At 50.8% G+C, this 20,118-nt stretch overlaps 1 protein-coding gene across 1 annotated transcript; it reads right to left on the minus strand.

The window, feature by feature from the left end:
• Positions 1-3,999: 3,999 nt before the first annotated feature.
• Metrnl (meteorin like, glial cell differentiation regulator) lies at positions 4,000-17,331 on the minus strand. The gene is made up of 4 exons (XM_085694193.2): positions 16,928-17,331; positions 11,665-12,050; positions 5,520-5,579; positions 4,000-4,564 (listed from the first exon to the last, which is right to left on the minus strand). The coding sequence occupies exons 1-4, from the start codon at positions 17,110-17,112 to the stop codon at positions 4,245-4,247; spliced, it is 951 nt and encodes a 316-aa protein (XP_085550319.1). The 5' UTR covers positions 17,113-17,331; the 3' UTR covers positions 4,000-4,244.
• Between the last annotated feature and the right edge of the window lie 2,787 nt (positions 17,332-20,118).

The following is a 20,118-nucleotide window of genomic DNA, read 5'->3' on the forward strand; positions in this document are numbered from 1 at the left end:
CTAATGGCAGAAGCCAGGTCAGTCTGACTTGTAAAGTCAGCATTGGTGTGGCCACAGCAGGTGACCTGCAGGCAGATCTGTTAGTCTGAGGCTCCAGGTTCCTGATGCAAGCAAGGCATTCCTTGTCTCTACTACAGAGGCATCACATCGGGCCACGCTTCCTGAGGTAAAAATGTGATGAGCAATGTTTGTGATCGATTTTAAGAGACCAAAGGGATGTACATTTTCTTAGAAAGGCTGCTGATCTGCAGATCCCAGGCAGGCAGGCAGGCAGAAGAGAATGTTGATTGTGCCTATAGAAGCTAGCTCACCTACCTGAAGTTCTTGCTACCCTGGGACTGTAGCAATGTGGAACCACCTCAACATGACAGGGACACCCACACAGACAACTTGATAATACCCCATTCTAGTGTTCCACAGGTTGCATAGGGCCTGCTGTACTCCTGTGGCAGGTCCCATCCAGAATCCCAAGCAGTTACCACAAAGCAGGAAACGAGACCCAGGACATTTCAGGAACTAGCCGGGGTGGGGTCAGGTGTGTGTGTGTGTGTATGTAAGGGTGCAGTACAGAGGGTGAGGACGATGCAGAAGGAGTGTTTGCCTGCCTGCCAACAAGACGTGGACAGCCACCGCTGTGCTCCTTGGGCATACAGCCAGTAGGAGGAGGCTTAACAAGCATTCACAGATGTTCCCACTTCCTTTCTGTAACATGAAGCCCCAGCAGGTAGGACTAGGCAGGGAAGGGGCTGCCCATGCACAGGAGAATGTCCCCATATCCTGAACTTGGCAAGTCACAGCTCCCAAAGAAGCTGGGCTCTCCCAGCATGCCCGAGGAACCAGAAAGATTCACAGATTTCTCAGAACTTGACCAGGAGGCAGCAACTCCAAGAACAGAGACTGTGAACAGAGGCACAGACAGAAGATGCAACCAGCAGTGAGGTTTGGTTCACAGATTTAAAAGAGAAAAGGAAGTAGAAGAATCGTGGTGTCTGGGCTTGGTACCTATAGCAAGATACAACATAAGGCAACAGGAAAGGGAGCAGTAATGGGACAGGGGACAGTACAGGGGGCAGGACTGGGAGAGTGTGGACCTGTACAGTAGAGGGGACAGTGCAAGCAAGGAACAGAGACTGCGCAGGTGGAAGGGACAAGGGCCAGTGGGAAGAAGGAACAAGCAGGAGAGAGGATGATGTAGGAAGGGACAGTGGAGAAGGAGGAGGAGGAGGAGGAGGAGGAGGAAAGAGAGCAGAGGCAGAAAAATAACAAAAAAGAACGGACAGTACAGGGACTTGGGACAATGAGGGAGGTGGGGGCAGTGCAGGAGCAGGAAACGGTGCGGATGGCGGGAACAAGATAAAGAGAGACAAGGAGGGAGAAACCAGTTCAGGGGGAGCAAACAGTTGGGGGGCTGTGTATGGAACTAGGACAAGGGACAAGGGAGAAGGGAAGTAAGAGAAAAGGGATAAGGTAGAGGGGGCTGCGTGTGGCAGTCGGAGATTGTGGGAGGAGGGATTGGAGTCAGGGACTCCTAGGAAAGCCGCTGTGGCACAATGAAGGTAAAGGGCCCCTAAAGGGCCATCCAGGAGCCCGAGGCCTCTCCCAGTCCGCCGATGGCGCACCACTGGCCCGCGGCCGCCCATTTGTGCCGCTGCTGCCCTGCCGCCGGGGATCCACAGCATTTTTCTTAATCCATTACAGGTAAGAAAGGTGAAATTTGGGGCACAAGTGGGCCAGGACTTGGGGTTCCTACATGGCTCCCCTTCGACCTCTGGATAGAGTCACAGAGTAGCGTCCACAACTTCATGGCAGATGCTAAGGCTCTGTGGGCTTTCCGGTTCCCTGAGGAGGCAGCTTCACCTAGCACCATGGTTCTCACCAGCCCTTTCCCCAACTCTGGTTCTGTCCCAGTACCAAGCAGCCTAGGCCATGGAAACGTTCCCACAAGGAACTGGGTATCCACCTAGACATCCCTGTTACATGTAAGGAGTTGTCTATAAGGGGTATCAGCACCTCTCAGCCTCTTGGGCCCTTCCCCAGCTCCAGCCAAGGCTCTATCAAAGTGACCAATTTTCTCACCTGTTGGGAAGCCCAGTTCTCTCTCATATTGTGCAAAGGGCCTCACCCCCAGGTATGTCAAAAGCTAAGGGCTCCTACGAGTTTGCCATTCACTTGAATCTAGTAAGGCTGACCCCAATCTCCTGTACAGACAGATGGTAGCCAACACACCATTCCTGTTCTGCAGCTTCCTGTAGGCTGAGAGGAGGAACTAGGAGGGGCTCAAATGGGCATGGCTTCTGTGTGACCTAGTCCTGCTAACATAAGGTATCATAATCACCAGGCACAGTAGGGCCCAGCCCATCACAAATTGCTGCTTCACGTCCTCACCTATCGGCACCTGCTTCTTGTCGTGACCTGCAGACCTATACCAGGTCAAGTTGAGCTGGCACACGCTAGAGTGGTGCACACCTACACTGGCACACCAGCCTGGTGCTCACTGGCCGTATCAGTCTCTCCTTGGTCTCAGAAACTGCAAGGGAAGAAGCACCTGGTGAATAAATAAAAACGATTGGGTCTGTTTACTCCTCGAGGGGGAGGGGATCACCCAACATGCCTCAAGAACTAGGAAGGGCCACTGAGTTCTCAGAACTTACATAGGAGACAGCAACTCCCAGGAATTGATGAGGTCCCAGCTAGGACTCTAGCAGAATAGGACCTATGAGCTGAGACACAGAGGTGAGATGCAGCCCATGCCAAACTCCCTATACTGGAGTGAATTTTTTTTTGTTTCTTTTTAAAGTGTGTGTGTGTGTGTGTGTGTGTGTGTGTGTGTGTGTGTTCGCGCACATGCGTGCAGGTGCCTGTGGAGGCAGAAGAGGTGGCTATAATGACCGCCCTGAGTTGGTGTTATAGACAATTACCAGTCACCCAACATGAATGCTGGGGACCAAACAGGTCCTTTGTAGGAGTAGCAAGTGCTCTTAACCACTGAGGATCTCTCCGGCCCCCAGGATGAGTATTCTTCCTCCAGATCTGATGTTCACTGGAGCCTCTGACTGTGACCTAGTTGAAAATGGAGTCATAATCATGTGAGGATGAGGTCACCAGGGTGGGCCCCAAACCGATGACCTGTGTCCTCTGAAGACAGAAATTTGACACAGACACAAGGGTGGGCCCCAAATCGATGACCTGCGTCCTCTGAAGACAGAAATCAGACACAGACGCATACAAAGCAGTCATGGGGCAGGGAAAGAAACACGGAGTAAAATGGTCGCAGGGCAAGGATGCCTGGCGTCACCAGAAGCTAAAATGCCCTTCTTGGAATCTCCAGTGGAAATATGGTCCCGCTCATACCCACTCTGGCTTCCAGGATTGTACAAATTAAAGCCTGATGTTTAGGTCTCAATTTGTGGAGATTTTTTTTTTAACCACAGAAAAAAAAAACTCACACCCTCTGAAGAAGTAGGCTAGGTCCCGTGGTACCCAAAGATTTGCTCTGTGCATTTGGGGAAACCTGGGGGTCAAAGGACAAGTACTGGCTCAGTGGAAAATGTGTGGACAGATGCAGAAGGTAACGTGGCCTGGTAGGAGCAGGGGAGGAGCATGTACCTAAAGCTAGGCAGCACCATGCAGAATTGTCATGGGAGAAAGAGGTCTTGGGATAGCAGTACCACAGCCGAGCAGAGAACCTTCAATGCAGGTACCCATCTGCTCAGATCCTGGTCTTTATTCTCTGGAACCGAAGAAGCCTACAGTCTAGGAAAGTTCCCAACTGCAGAGATGGTCTTTAAAAATCAAGAACAAAATGAAAAGAAAATGAAAAAGTATTTGCCCCATACACTTCTATCACAAAGATGGCCAGGGTGAGTGGTAACCATGGAAACCCCTCAGCCATCACTGCGCACCAAACCTAGCTCCCACCAGACCAAATGCAGTGGCTAAAGTTAACTTTCTAAAAACACCATTAAATGGCACACCAAAGGCATCCTCAGACACAAGAGCTTGTTTGCTATGTACATTTCTTTTTTACAAAAAATATAATAACTTAGTTTGAAGTTTACAGCATTTCCAATGGGTCAGGGCATCCTTGACTGAGACCCAACAGGTCAGAGCAGCATGTACCTCCCCAGTTTGAGCACCAGGCTGGGCCCATGCCACCACCCTGCAGACTCTATCGGGATCTGATAGAGTGACTGAGGACACAAACTGTGGCTCATTTGAAGAACAGTACCATTTCACCCTGTAGGTCACTCCATCTTGATCTCACATGGGTTTATGCCCCTCTCCTCTGCATCCCTGTACATCCTTTGAAAGTCACTAAAGCGTGGGGCACACCCAAGCTGTGCCTCCCCAAAGTGCACATGTCCGGTGAAGAGGAATTCTCCATGCCCTGGCCGTACACCACACTCCAGCAGCGTTGTGACACGGCCCAGCCAGTGGCCACTGCCCTCGGGAGCTGGCTGGAAGACCCTGCTCTTCTGCCGGTGGAGCCTGCTCACCCGCAGGGAGATGACGGAAGCTTGCTGCTCTGGCACATGGGTGACATCCTGGATGAAGCCTTGGACAACTGCAGAGGAAGGAGACAGAGGTCAGCAGATTTAAAGGGCACTGTCAACAGTGGCAGGCACACATAGCACATGTCAACTTGGGCATGTCCTCGGCTATCGAGATATTAGAAGCTGGACCTGAACCCACTCTGTCAGCCTTTGGAAAGCTCAGTCCATGATACTGACAGTGTCGGACAAAGGTATTCCACTGAGCATCAGCTAAATAACACATGCTCTTCAGGTAAGAACAAAAAATATAAGCAAAATGCTCCTCGGTTCTGGTTCCTATCAGGTATGCAGCGCAGTTCACAGGACAAGAATGATGTGAGGAGAAGGGACAGGGAATGACTTGTTTGCGGTGGTTGGTTGGGGCCTAGAAAGTAGAGAAATAAGGAGTCAAGATCCCACCGCGTGATAGTTCCTGGTTTTTGAATAAGAGTTTGAGTAGGGCCGGCTGGGCCTGAGTTTAGGGGAGCCACTAGTATGGTAGCGGTTTAGCAAAGACCATGACCAAGAAGAGCACCGTGCAAACATCCCTGACTCCAGAAAGGTCTCCAAAACCCCAACCATCTGGATGAAGAATGGGCAGAGCTCTGAGCTTGGGCTGGCACAGGGACACACCAGACTGCCCTCTGAACTATGTTCCCAGAGAATTTCTAAAAAGTTCCTGGGAATCTATGGACTCCCAGAGCCCCCAGGACGTTGTGAGCTGGTTTGTACAAAGAGAACACACTGACACACCTAGACTGCAAACCAAAGCTCTGCCTGCATGCATGGTGTGCAGACTTAGCTTAGTGCACATGGTGCACTGCTCCCTGTGAGTCCAGGGTGAGGCCAGGTTAGGCAGCTTCAGCACTACCCCCCAACACACACACACACACACACACACACACACACACACACACACACACAGGAATCGTTGCTGACTTGGGAAAGCCCTCAGACCCTGGAAAGACAACCACAGGAGAGACTTACCAAAGTCACTGGTACAGATGGCAAGGAGAACCTCAGTGTCACTGCATGGCCGACACGGGGCTGGGGAGGAAAGAACAGGGTGGATGATACAACCCAGACAACGCTGGTTAGTCATCGACCCTCCCAAGCCCTGACACCGCAGAATATAAAAGGCCTGCCTCCCTGCCCTACATCTGAGGACATATGTTAGGATGAGGCAAAGTCAAGGTGAAACTTCTGACCACTCTAACTCTACCCTGGAGGCGATCAGCAAATCAGCAATGAGGCACAAGACTAACTTCTCTCAAGCCAGACACCAATTCCAGGTGATCACTTAGTGGTCCTGGCTCATACTGTAGCCAAAATAACATGAGCCCAGACACCTCCTGTGTTGAGATTGTTGATGTAGTTCCAAATAAGCAACAACTCTACTCATTTAAAAACAAAACAACAAAACAAAATTGATATTAAATGACTATCACAATGCAAAACACCCCCAGCTGAACTAAAACCATGTGCCTATACCACCCAGCCAAGGTACCCTCCCCCCAGTTTGCACATCCACATCCTAAAACGACACGGGCATCCTACTGGAAAACAGACTCCTTACAGCAGTATGATGCCCTACTCCCCAGATCATAGCCCCAGTGGAGAATCTCACTCAGTCCATCTTCCCCAGGCATTTCCTACAAGAACCAAGGCTAAGAGTCTGCAAAGGAGGTGCTAATGTGAGTTGGGGGTGAATGGAGAAATCTGTCTGCTGTGGGTATGGAGTCTCGGGCTGGGGCCATCAGTTTAACCCTACCCTAGGCCTCACCGAGACTTGGGACAAGTTATCTATCAAAGCCCATCAAACTGAGTCCTCCTCGCAGAACTCAGGCTTGAAGCACTCAAAACCTGGAGCCTGGCATCTTACAGAGAGCCCAGAGATGCAGACACTCTTAGAATGAGCTACCCCACGGGTCAATTGCTTATACAGCCCAGTTCTCCAGAGATAGCCCTCTCCTGCCCTTTGGACCACCTCCCTTGATGTGGAACAGAAACTGTGGCTCAGCAGCTTTTCCACAGAGACTCAGAGTAGATTCAGGAAGATGGAAGCTTGTTATCTGCTGTGAATTATGTCTCAAGACTTCATGCTCAGTTTCCTGCTTGGGGCCAAGTTCTCCAAATAAACAGAAACCCTGAGGTATGAAGTCTCAGTAGATAAATTTCCCTGGGGCCATTCCCTTGCAAAGACTTTGGGGCAGCCATTGTCTTAGGAGAGCTTGGTCCTGAAGAAACTCAGGCTATCCACACGCCTGGAGGCCACACAGCCTGACCCAGAGCGCTGGTGACTTGGCCCCAGGGGAACCAAGACAACACTCGTGTGGGCGGAGGGCAAGCAGGCCAAGTGTTTCCAGGCCAACAGGCGTTCAGAGAAGCTTTATGAGGTTCTGAAAGAGTAAGCCTGCCACAGAGCCTTAGGGTTTACAGTGTCCCAGTCAAGCAGGGCTCTCTGTGGACCCTTGGGCTGGGTGTGTCTGGGGCCCTATCCTTTGGTCCTACCCCAGAAAGGGGGGCGGGGTGCCTCCCAGCCTCAGCACTTGCTGACTCACCCACCCACTCACCTGCCAGCACTTTGGCTTCTATTTAGTTATCAGAAAAGGGAGAAGCCGCAGAACAAGTACAACCTGTTGGCATCGGCGTAGCCCATCAGAAAATCAAGCACTCCCACCCCCACGTCAGCTTTACAGTCCGGAGACTTCGCTGAGGAGACCTGGATGCAGCCAGACTCCTGGAAGCTGCGGTTTGCTGGTCCCTTGGATGTCCACCCTCAACCCTAGTTGGCTTGCAGCTTGGGTCACCATAGTCCCCAGCACTGGGGGTTTACCTGACCACCAACTCTGAAGTTGCTGAGGTGTGTGGCTTCTGTAACATACTGTTCATCCTCATACTAACAAGGAACTAGTGGTTCATACTGGTGTGGGCAGACATGGGTTGGTCTGATCTGAAGCACAGACAGGGCCTGAGTACAGGAGAACATCTCAGTGCCTAACATTTTGGGCAACATTAGATTCAGAGTACAATACTCTGTGAAGTACACCCTGTTTGGCACCAGACCAGTGTCCACAGCAGGTACTGACCCTGGTGACCACAGCCTACCTAAGGGTCCCCTTCAGGATAGAGGGCAGCAGAGGCTAGGGAAAGAGTTGAAAGTTGGGGGCAAGAGGCCCCAGAAGCTACCCTAAAGCAACTCAGAGTTGAAAGCTACCTAAGTTGAACCAGGGCAGCAACTTGCAGTGGAAAGGATCTGAGGGGCAGGGATCCTAGGCCTGGGGATGTAACCTAAAACAAGTCCATGAGTTTTCCTTCTCTGTGAATCACATGGCTCAGACCTCAGGTGCTAGCTTCAGAGAACATGTAGAGGCCATCCATCCCCTTCAGTTGTGCTTGCCCTGGCTCACAGCTACTTGCAGGAGATGCTCCTTTGTCAGGTTAGTCAGCCTGCAGACCTGTACCAGCCTCCACGAGCCGGTGCCATGAGCTAGCTAGCAGCCCACCTGGAGGCACAGAGAAGTTCTAATTCTGAGCTTCACTTTTGCAGAAACTCAAAGTGGATGATAAAGACCTACAATTATTAAACGATCAAGTTCATAGCAACTGTAAAATGTTCTGGTCGCAGATGCCGGCATCACATTTCCTGGGAGCCACTTTGGAAACCAGGCAGGAAAGTGCATCAAAGAAATCAAATGAGGATAAAGAAAAAGAATCTAAGGGAGCCTCCTGAGGACACCTGAAGAGTCAGGCGAGGGCTCAGTATGGGTACAGCTGCCAAAAGCAGAGGAAAGCAGAGAAAGCAAACACAGGCAAGAATTGCTGGATGCTAGAAAAGTCTGCAGACCTTGCAAGTCAGACAAACTGGTGTTGGGGCAACACTGCCTAATGGGGACAGCCAGGATGACACATACAGTTCCAAAGCAAAAATCTTAGACACCAAGGCCCTTTAAGGTCCCTAGTACACTTTGGGACAGACGGTTCGTGCTGTGATTGACAGGAACAGAGCAGCAAGACTGGGAGCTGAGGTCTAGGCTCTTCACTGATGGCCACCACCAGGTTCCACCAGAAGGATGAAGACCCAGGGGTTCTCTGAACCCTTCATCCTCGCAAGGAAGTCAATGTAGACAACACCCTTCTTTATTCAGGGTTGGGAGAGGGTTAAGACACAAAATAATTACAAGGTAATTACAGTGACCTAAGAAATCACCAAGGCAGGAACCGACCAGAGGAACATGCCTCTTGTTCTTCGGCTTCCAGGACACAGCGCTTCTTTCCATTTCAAGACATGGCCATCGCTGGGCATGGTGGTACACATCTTAAATCCCAGCACTCGAGAGGCAGAGCAAGTGGATCTCTGTGAATTCAAGGACAGCCTGGTCTACCTAGCGAGTTTCAGGACAGCCAAAGTTACATAATAAAGAGACCCTGTCTCAACAAAACAAACAAAAAAGACAAAGCCATCACACCATCAGGGCCATGCCTGAACTCTGAGTCTCCCAAAGGGGCCTGGGCAGTGGGGCTCCATATAGCTTCTCAAGCCTATTAGCAACAAACAGATCAGGGATTCGCAGACATGCTCAGAAGTAGCAGGCTCCACCCTGTGAGCCCTGTGAGCCAGTAACATCGATAGTGATGAAAAGTGTCCTGCTGTCCATCCCGTCAGCTGTGTGTCCAAAATGCCACTGTTGGCACCAACCCCCTCACTTTGCCTCTCTAGAGCAACGGCCTACACCATCAGCCTGCCAGGATGGAACGAAACGAGAACCCACATAAACTGTACCTGTTCCCTGGACCAGACAAACCCCACAGTCATTTCTCCCACATAGCTGAGCCAAGGGAGGTCAGCCTCCAGATGGAGTTTTATCTGTAGTCAGATGTAGGGCCTTTAGTATTCTGCCAGATTTCCCTAAGGGTCAGAGGTAGTGCCACTGCCCAGATATCCTGAGCAAGGCCACAGGGGCAGCAGATACAGGGCAAGCAGCCAAATCTGGCATCCCAGATGCAGAGTTCACCTCTCCTAGGACCGATCTGTGCCCCTGGACTGTACCCCACTGCCCTGGTCTTTTCCGTTCTAATGCAGCTCACAAGCCAACTACACAATCCTAGTGGACAAATACTGCAAACACTCTGGTAGAACTACCCTAGAGCAGAGACAGGCTCCCTCCTTTCTGGGTGGGGAGCAAGGCTCACGTGCACACGTATAGGTTTCCACACTGTTGCACACTCACACATTCTCTCATGCACTCTTATCTGGGTTCCAGCCCACGGCATCACTATTTTCTTGAGTCAGCACAAATGAGAGCTGATTCATCTAAGAGCTTGTCAGCCTCTGGCACAACCACCCAGGTCAGGTGCATTCTTTCTCCTCTGACTGATACTGCATTAACGCTGGCTTATATCTTATTTCTGAAACCGTACCAAGGCCAGAGCAGAAGAGGGAAAGACTGCCCCTGGCCATAGAGACCTCGGGGGCTGGCCCAATCTGAGCAGGGCAATGGCCAGCACTAACATTCCACATTACATACCCATTAATTAGGCATAAATAGCCCATGATCCCCATGCCCCAAGAAAGCCAAATGTCCAGGTTGAGACCATCTTAACCCTGAGACTTAGGTAGTGCTCCCTGGAAAGGGTGGCACCCAGCTCTAGGTAATACAGATGTCTATGACTGTTTTTAGGCAATCCTATGGTTGGGCCAGAGCTAATAGCCACCTTAGTCTGAGACCCTGTCCTGAGTTCTGATAGTCACTGTGTAGTAACTGGCACTGGCAAGGTGTGGAAAGTCACTGCAGGTTTGATTTCAGACATCCAGGGCCAAGCAGGTGTATGTTCTAGGATAGTGAGGGACCCCTGAGGCTCAAACACAGCAAAGTCCTAGACACAGGGGTAGCACGACATTTTAACAGGTTGACTGCCTTGTGTGCAATCCTGTGGCCTGAGAGGTGCATCGAGGACCGAATACAGCAGTACAGCTAAATGTCTATGCCAGGGCTACTGCCTTCCTGAACCCCAGGAGAACCTGAGGCCACTCAAGTGACCCCCACAGGTCTCCTTTCCTTAGCCTTAAAGTATGGACATTGAAGCCGCAAGCAGTAAGGAACAGAGAGGAGAGAAGACAGCTCTTAGGACCTATCAGTCATTTTCTTCTGTGACCGAAGAAATAAGACTCCGATGGAGAGACCTGCCTTACCCTAATGTGGGGTTCTGATGCTGGCATCTCTCTACTACCCACCCACAAAGTCACATGATCCTTGATGCAACTTGCCTGACATTCAGAAAAACATCTGCTTGAGTCAAAACAAAGCAAGCAAACAAAAACAAAGGCAAGCCCAGAGCTTCAGTTATTAGGCAGACCTATCACCTCATCTGGCATTCACCTGGTCTTGGAGAAATGCGTACCAGAACCTCATCATCAATCACTATCCAAAGCTGACCCTGCATTGGTTCCTGAGGCTGCTATTCTGTTCCAGTGGGGAGTTCCTCCCAGGCTTATCTACCTCCGTCCCTAGCAGGGACCTAAGGAGCCTCTCCATTTGGTCCCTGGCTCTATCTTATGGAGATGGAGCTGGGTCAACTGTGCTCTCTGATTGAGACCTTACATGATTTTCTCAATCCTGATTAATATCCATTCACAAAAGCCTCTGGGATATCACAGCTTTATACCATTCTGTTCTCCACCCAAAACGATTTCAAGGTTATGGCAGACACTAAAAACCCAAGCCAGTTTGTAGAAGCCCCATCTCAAATGAGTTGTAAAGGGTCCTTTAGGGATCAGATCATACACTACTCAGGGAAGGTAGCCTCTCACCACCTCCCTTCCCTCAGGTCAGAATCTCCAGAAGCCTAAAGGTACACCACAACCAGAAGTCTTCTTAAGGGGGGTCTTGGCTGAAAAGACTGCATTAATTTTAAGGTTCGATACTCTTTGACCCTACAGTCCCTCAGCATGACAAAGGACTCATGGGACAAGCATTGAAGCCACAGACACAGGAATGTGTCACAGAGGTGAATAAAGGAGAGGGTAGGAAAAAAAAATCAGAGTAACTATGCAAACCTCCACTGTTACCTGAGAAAAGGTAGCAGGATTAATGATTAGTTAACCCATGCTATCCCTGAACAGAGTACTTACCAGACAGTACACGCAGGTCCAGTCCCCTCTGCCCACTCATCAGCTCATACTGGAAGCCTGTGGTCCTCCTGCTGATGTCCTGTTGGGGTGTTGCCTCCACAAAGAGGCCACCCTGTTCTAGGTTGAAGCATTGCACCTGGCCAGGTTCACCACCAATGTCCCGTACCAACAGTCTCAGTTCTCCAGTTTTTTCCAAATAAATATTGGCCCCAGAGGAGTCCCTGAAAGGCTTGATGCACACAGTGAGGTTCCTGGCAGGTGAGAAGGTGTTGGGCCGCAGGTTAACGATGAGCGCCCCAGTTGGGTACATCCACTCCACGGAGCCTGCCGAGCAGCGCAGGTAGACCTGCTCCACCTCCTTGCTGTGTGCTTCTCGGGTCAGCCCACTGTGGGAAGAGGGGACAGAGTCAGGCGACCTCACGGCAAAGATTCCCATTGCATTACCCCACACACAGTCTCACTCAGGAGCCATTTGCAATCACCTGATGTGTTCAGGTACCCACCGCTCTTGGCTTCCACTGAACCTACTCCAAGAGCTAAGCGGAGTCAGGTCAAAGCTCTGATGGTACAAGCCATGCTGGCTTCCCAGATCCTAGATCCTCCCCATATTGCACCACAGGGCGCCAGAGTCTTAGCTGGTTCCTTAGCCAAGGAAATGGAACCCGGAAGTTATAGCAGGGATGCTCTAGGTTTTCCAACACACGAAACAAAGCAGACCAGCAGGACCACTGCACCAGCTAAGGTTTCAAATCACTCAAGGAAGTGGAAGATGAGGATAAACCTTGCATGCAGAGATGCCACGCGTGTACTACATATGTAACAACATACTCCAGAGAGCAACTTACAAACCAGCTGGAGGAGTTAGCCGCAGGAAATAAGAAATTTCGATTTTCCTTAAGTCGGTGATCTGACCATTTTTTTTTATTCATTTTCAAACCTGAATCTTCATGTCACCAATCATATTTTAAGAAAATAAACCCAAGGGCCATTAAAGCACAACTCATTATAAGGACAAAGGAATCATCCCTGGGATAGGGGTTGGGGAGAAGTCTAAGGACAAGAGGACCTTTGGATGGGATTCCTAAAGTCATACGGTTCCTAAAGGAATAATCTGGCCTCACAATGCCAAATGAAAGGAGACATGTATATGCAACACCCTCAGGAGGCAGTGTTGTTTTCAAAAAAAAATCGAAGCTGCTGAAAACGTAGTAGTTTCTCCTGCACAGACTAAAAAGCAAAAGTCAGCCTGTCGCTAAGGTTACATCATAACCACAAGTGGTCTTGGAAAGAAACCAGTGACTTCAGCTAAGAGTTCTGTTGGTTCTGATCAGATCTCAGACAGGTTCACCCACATTCTTGGGATTTTTATGCAAAATAAAAAAGGTTCTATCCAGAACCTAGACTGAGTGAGTTACCAGAAGCCCTTTCTGCAGGGAGAAAATGCATAACGCATGCCATACCTTTATGACTAGTGACTCATGCTTCCGGCACCCAAAACCTCATTTTGTATATTAAGGACTGCAGGAGTCTAGGACTGTAAGTCACCCCGCAGACCACATCAGAGAGAAGCATTGTGGATGAACCCCTCCTGACCTGCTTCCCCCACCTCACAGCCCTGGGCCAGGCAACAGCCAGCACTACCATGACATACATGTAAAACAAACTCAGAAATTACAGTCAATAAAACTCACACAAGTTCAATAAAACTCACACAAGTTCATCCGACACCTATGTAGGAATTTGGGCATAACTATGGCATGAAAATTGGACTAAATGGCAAGTAACTGACACACATGGCTAAAACCTAATTGTTGTGGGTTTTTTTCCCTCTCCTGTCTCCAGAATCAAGGGACAGCTGACACTTGTACCAGGCCAGTCACAAACCTCAACTCTCTTCCATAGACGGCACCTAGCATGAGATTTTGCTTCCTGAGGACCAAGAGGGTGGAGGCCTCACTACAGAGGTTCTGTGAGCCTCAGATCACTGAGCCCCAATGAAGCAGAAGTGGTAAAGAGGAAGACTATCCTCTATCCACAACACAGGAGGGCAAAAGGAACCCAAGGGAACAAGAGGCCAGACCACAATGCCCAGATTAGAGGTTGCCATCCCAGCAGCCACATGCATTATGTGGTGGCCACTGCATTCCACTTAATTGGAAAGAAGAACATGAAGGCAGGGTACCCACAAAAACAAGGTACCTGTTAGCTCACCTCTACTCGGGTCTCACTAGCTAAGGCAAGGATTAAGTGTCCATCCCAGGTCAAGCGAGAATCTTCCCTCATACTCCTTAAAATATTAAGGTTAACAAGAGACATTTCACATCAAAACTAGTGCCATGTACATAATCCATTTAGAGAAGCAGGAACCAAAGCAAAGGGACCCTCAGCCTAGGACCAGACAGACAGATCTATGAAGAAGTCACGACAAGCCATGCAGGTTCCTACGGGAACACCTAATACCCTAAATTTTCATTTCCAATATCCAGCATCATAAACGAAAGTACCTCCTAAATGCCCATTGATCAACAGGACTTTATCATCTTCATGAGATGTAGATGATGCACCAGCTACACAAAATAAAGCAGTCACGTCCCACTGCTGCTATGAAGCTGCAGTACAGACAGAACTGATCCTAGTCTATACCATAGTTGACAAGGCTGATCCGATCACAGATCATACTGAATGAATGGTGTGCATGGGTGCATGTGTGCCCCCTGAGGAACAACGCAACATTTTTTACCCTGGCACAGGCTGGACAAGCACTATACCATCAAGCCATATCACCAGCACAATGTTTTGCTTTGTTTCCCTCAGCGAGGGTCACCACCCAGATGAATACCCATCAGAGCGGCCCTGTGAGACCAACTGTAAATTCCAAGTTGGTAAGAGGACTCGCTCAGGTGCACTGTTCATACTGGGACAAGACAAGGGTCTCTAGGAAGGTTTTAGGTTCAAGTGAAACCTAAAGGCTCTGCTGCCAGGTTCAGCTTTTCATTTCCTACCGTGCAAGGCAGCCCAGGCATAACCACACTTGCTATGCGCCTGCTGGTAATAGTGGGAAAGTTCATGGTCCACCTTTATGGCACTAGCTAATAAACAGATAAAGGGATTTCAAAATTTCCAATTTGACTTCTTGGAAACACCCACAGCCTACATGAGTTAAACGGAGTGGCCAGTGCTATGGACAACAACCCCCTTTCTATCAGAGGCCAGGATTCGACATTTTGAGGCTTACTCTACTCAGTGATTTGTTCTAGACTACTTGGCGAAAAAAAGGAACAAACACTGTAGAGTAGCAAACAAGCTGGCGCGCTGGGCAGTAGTATATTGACCTGTGAAGTGGGGACAATGGCTATAACACAAGGGGCTCTTACGTGTTCTCCCAATCCCACATACCTACCTACAACTATCAGGTACCTCCAGCTGTCCTCTGCCAGGCTGTGCCTTGGAAAAGAGGCCCTCAAAGGAATCCCAGAATAGAAATGAGTTTGTGGGGATGGGGGAGGAAACATAAGTGTGACCAGTTACTGGACGCTTCCCACAGCTTACACACACTTGGAGGCCCTTGGCCTGGCTCCGAAGGTGGGCAGGGGAGAGAGGGAATCCAAGTGGACAGACAGCCAGCTCACAATGCCCAGACATGAGTTTGAGAGCTGCCATCCCAGCAGTCACATGAATTATGTGGTCATCTGGTTCCACTTAATTGGAAGGACTGATGTGAGAGTGGCCCGCAGAAATAAGGTGTCTTAGTTTATCTCTGCTCAATCCCTCACCACAGACGTCTGGGCTCAGGAGAAGGTGGTCTTTCAGGCACACAGTCTTCTGGGAACCTGGAAGAAAACCAAGTGTCTGGAAACCTCATTCAAAGGCAGGAGTTCGGTTTCTGGTTTTGGTCTGTTGGAACAAGGGCACCCCAAGACCTGAGGCTAGAGTCCACTGATTCAGCTGTGCAGGCTGTGAGCAGAGAACTAATTACCATCGGGAAAAGGGCAGCCCCGTAAGAGCTCAACATCACAGGCTCATGGCCAGCTCTGTGACGGCGCCAGCATTCCCGAGGCCAGTCCTCCCGCAGACCCCATCTGCCCTTGTCTGCCCAACTTCTACTACCTCCCTGCTCTTGCGAGACAGAAGGGATTTCTACTGGAGAGAGGGAGAGCTAAAATTCCCTGAAAGGAGGTGCGGGAGCTCTCTGGAGACAGCGCTCAGCGGGAGTCATTATGAGGGTTGACTGAGGTCTCCGTGGTTTCCTCGGAAAGTTAGGCACTGTAAGTGTACAAGATAACTATCGGTGTCCTGCTTACGCAGAGCCTGGGCACCGCTCAACATCCAGCCTTAGAAAACCCTCTTCACCAAAATCACCCATCACACACACTGCCCGCATGAACCCTTTACACTGTTGTCTGTGCATCAGACCAGACCGTGTACCGCCACTGGCCTGCGCAGGCGCCCTGCCCATGGTATGAGCCACACCAGACCCCTACTGCCGCCCCCAGCCCACGTTTTCATCGGAGACCCGCATCTGCGCAGCGCGCTGGGCAAACCGCTGAATTGGCAACTTGCAGTGTATAAAACTGGCTCTGCAAAGAAAGGGGGCCGGCCGCTGCGCCTGACGCGCCCTCAGTGTCCAGGGCAGCTACGACTCCTCAGGCACCCCGCCCGCGCACACTTGTGACTTGCGCTCCTTTCCACACGTCACACTTCAGTTAAAACAACAACAAAAAGTCTTCGGCTGTCACCGTTGATGGGGACCCAGAGGGGGGGTGTCACGGGAACCCCGCGTCCGCCTGCCAAGGGCGGCTTGACCTTCACCGAGCGGGCGCGGGGCTCTACCCTACTGCATTTCGCCCGCGGACAGGTGTCTACCCGGTCTCGTTGACCCACAGTCGCGACTGGTGCTGCGGTCTATACGGGTCGCGTTTGGACTCCGTGATCTCCGCGCCACAGCTGTCCCTCTCGATGTGCACAGGACCAAACCTTCACCAGAAGTCAGAAATCCCAACCGATGGAGCCCCGAACCCTAAGCCGGCGGAGCTAAGGAAACCCACCACGGCAGAGATACGCGCACGGAGAGTGGGCGTCTTTCGAGACGCGACCCAAACACAGCCAACTCTTTTGTTCTGAAACCAGGGCTAGGGCGGGGGGTCACCGGACTTGGCCAGCACCGCGGCCCCTACCCTGCCGCCTCCAGCAGCTCTGCATCTCGCAGCCGAGGGCTCTGAGCCAGGTCCAAGCAGTCCACGCTGGAATCGCCGGCAAGACTCACCTCCCCTTCCAGCTGCACAGGTCACTGGAGTACTGCGCGCTCGCGCCGCCCAGCAGCAGTAGCAGCAGCAGCAGCAGAGGCGGCAGCGGCGGCGGCAGCAGCGGGGGCGGGCCGGGCCCAGAGCCGGGGGACCGAGGCCACTGTTGCCCCGCTCGCCTCCGGGCCGCCCACGCCGCACCCCGCATGCTGTGGCTGGGTCTGAGTCCGGCGCGCGCCGGCACCCACTTAGTAGACTCTAGAGCCAGTCCGGCTGGCGGCGTGGTTCTGCGTGCCGGTTGATCACGTCCCGCGTCCGCAGCCCATCCCTGCTCGCCCCTGGCCGCCCACCACAGGAGCCGCCGGAGCCGCCCAAGCTGCAACCAGAGAAGCGCGCCGGCTGCCGCTAGAACCTCTGAGCTGGCAAGTTCCAGGCCCCCGGTCTGGCTCAGCTGGGGGGCGGAACCGCGAAGCCGCCCCGCCCTCGTCCGAGCTCCGCCCCCGCCTGGCCTTCGGCCGGGGCTAGCAGTTCCGCCCAGCGTGCCAGCTCACAGATCAGCGTCCTGACTGCTCCGGCCTCGAACGCCCTGGTATCACGCAGCACTTACACAGTTGTCAGCATCTCGCGGCACAGGACACGGGAAAGTGTACCTCGGAGTGGAACGAACGAAGATGCTGCAGAGAGGGGCACGTGCGGAGGACCGGAATAAGGTCCGGGAGGAGGACTAGGGCTGGAGCTCAGAAGCTGTGGGAGTAAAGAAACCTGAGACTCTGCCAGAAGCTAGACTCCATCCTTGTGGCCTTGAGGAGTGCAGTAGGGGCTCATTGTCGGGTAACCCTAACACCTTACCAGGAGTGGTTTTGTGGACTTCCTGACACCCTCCCTTAACCCTCCCTGAACTCAAAATTTGCCTTAGTGGAGATAGAGACTCTGCTATTAGTTATGAGTTGGCAGGTTCTGCAAGGTGAGGCTCTGGAGCATCCAGCCCACAGAAAGGCCTCAGGTGTGCAGTCACCAGGCCACATTTCCAAGGGACCTGTGGTCTCTGTCTGATGTGCACTTTATCATCTTGAAGCTGAGGTTTGAGGCTGGATGCTTCTTTGCAGTGGAACCTATCTTAGGCAGTGTGAGACTTTAGCATCCTTCAATATTGGCACCCATTTTATGTATCAATAGCATCTCCCCTCCTACTCCCAGGATTGACAACTCAAATGGTCTCCAAACATCTCTCCCACAGAAACACAAAATAACCATCTGAGAGCCCAGTCTGGCAATGAAGAAGGGCTGTTCTTCCAGCATCTTCCTTCTGTGGATATCACATGAAATCCTAATATTTCTCGGGGGAGTGATACAGGAGCAGAACAGACATGGGAAGGTGAGGAGACACTCTGGCCTGGAACTTGATTCAGAAAAGGAAGGGAGAGGGTGATGATGCAGGCGCTTTGAGCAGCGTCTGTTTGCTCACCTGAGCTCCAAAGCCCCAAACAACAGCAAATAATGGAAGAAATAGGCCTGGATACATTTCAGGCGGGGTTTCAAGAGATTGGTGGAGAGGGGGAGATTGTAGGGTGCCCCTGTTCACGAGGAGAGAACTAAAAGTTTAGTTTATTGGGTGGCTATCATACTGAGATCAGGACAGGGACAAATTTATAAGTCTTCAGGACAGAGGGAGAGCCAGCACCACCTGTGGATTCAAAGCCACTAAGGAGAGCTCAGGAAAGGTGAAAAGCCTGCAGAGTTATAAAAGACTTCAAGAATCAGGGCAGAACAGTCCTACAATTGAACAGGTCTTTCTACTCCACTAAAATCCAGAACCCTGCATGGCGTATAAAGTGATGTCACCCTGAAATTCAAGGCCCTGTCTGATGCTTCAGGGACACACTTGTGTATACAGAGCTAAGAGGTCTTCTCCACCAACTCCACGGCCCTTAGAGTACGGGCCTTGCCCCATCACTACAGAGTTCCAGTGTACAGAATTCTATGAGCCAGGTGATAACCCCAAGCCGGTGAGGAAAGGAACCTGCCAATTGCATATGCAGACTCCAGCCGCTTTCTATACAGCAGTTCCTCTTTCCAGGGGCTCTCCAGAGCTAAATACACTCTTTGCATGTAACCATCCATCTTGGAAGGGCTATATGGCTTATCGTGGTTCAGACCATAGCATTGTGGAAGCAGATAAGAGTGCTTTTCAAAGCAGGCATTGAGAGCTAATGCTCTGCAGTCACCAGCCAGGGTTTCAGGTCACTAAAGCTGGTTCTATTCCAGGGAATGGTACAAGGCCAAGTGCATTTATCAAAACCAGTAGAACACAAGAGTAAGCCGGAATGTAGACTTTGGCCTTTCGTTTATGGCATACCAACACTAGCTCATTGGTTATAGCACATATATAGAGGCAACATACCAATGACACTGGGAGGAAGGAGTAGGTGTTGGAGATTTCTTGATTTTCTGCCCAGTTTTTATGTAAACCTTTAAAAAGCAAGTTAAAAATAAAAAACAAGGTAAGAATGAGTGTTTGCCTATGAGGGTTCTTACAAGAATCCCATAAGACATCGAGGTGGTTGGCACTGCCTTCCAGGACCCTGATCCTCCTGTAGGATTATTAAAACAATAATTCTTCATTTCCATCTCCCTGACCTATTGGCTAGCCTAAGATAGGATTTTCCAGGGTTCCTTTGGGAAATTCTGTAAAGGAAAAGCCTGGTATGTGTTATTCCATGGCAAGTGGGATGGAACTACTCTCAGATAACATTTTGTGGGCTAAACCCACAAAGGGCTGTGTCATCTCCCTCCTGTACTGCAGTGGGGAGGAATGGCCCCACAGTGGTCCTTACAGCATTAGTACAGAGTTTGGTGCAAATATCTATGATAAATTTTCAAGGACAGCCCCTGGATGGAGCATCTATAGCTGGTCAGATGTGAGATGGCCTCACAAATACAAGATCAGCTATGTATGTGTGGCCCCAGAGATTTTCTGCCATAAAGTGTGGCTATCACATTTCAGGGGACCCAGCAATAGAGAGGAGATGCTGGGGATAAGCTCTGTGAGACTGAACACCTGTCAACCTTTTTAAACTTTAGCGTGCACAAAGGCCCTTGTGAGTGACAGACTATATGATTTAGATACCAATATCACATTATGGTTTCCACACTTAATGGTGCTGGGGCTCAATTTTGAACCTCGGTGACTTCCAAAGTAGGATAGCTCTAATTC

Source organism: Myodes glareolus, chromosome 9 (genome assembly GCF_982192425.1).
Source record: "Myodes glareolus chromosome 9, mMyoGla1.1, whole genome shotgun sequence".
Lineage (NCBI taxonomy): Eukaryota > Metazoa > Chordata > Mammalia > Rodentia > Cricetidae > Myodes > Myodes glareolus.

Coding starts and splice junctions, on each gene's coding strand:
- Metrnl (XM_085694193.2), bottom strand. CDS start 17,112: ATGCGGGGTGCGGCGTGGGCGGCCCGGAGGCGAGCGGGGCAACAGTGG. Junction 5,580..11,664: donor GGACCTGCGTGTACTGTCTG/GTAAGTACTCTG, acceptor TTTCCTCCCCAG/CCCCGTGTCGGCCATGCAGT. Junction 4,565..5,519: donor CATCTGTACCAGTGACTTTG/GTAAGTCTCTCC, acceptor CTTCCTCTGCAG/TTGTCCAAGGCTTCATCCAG.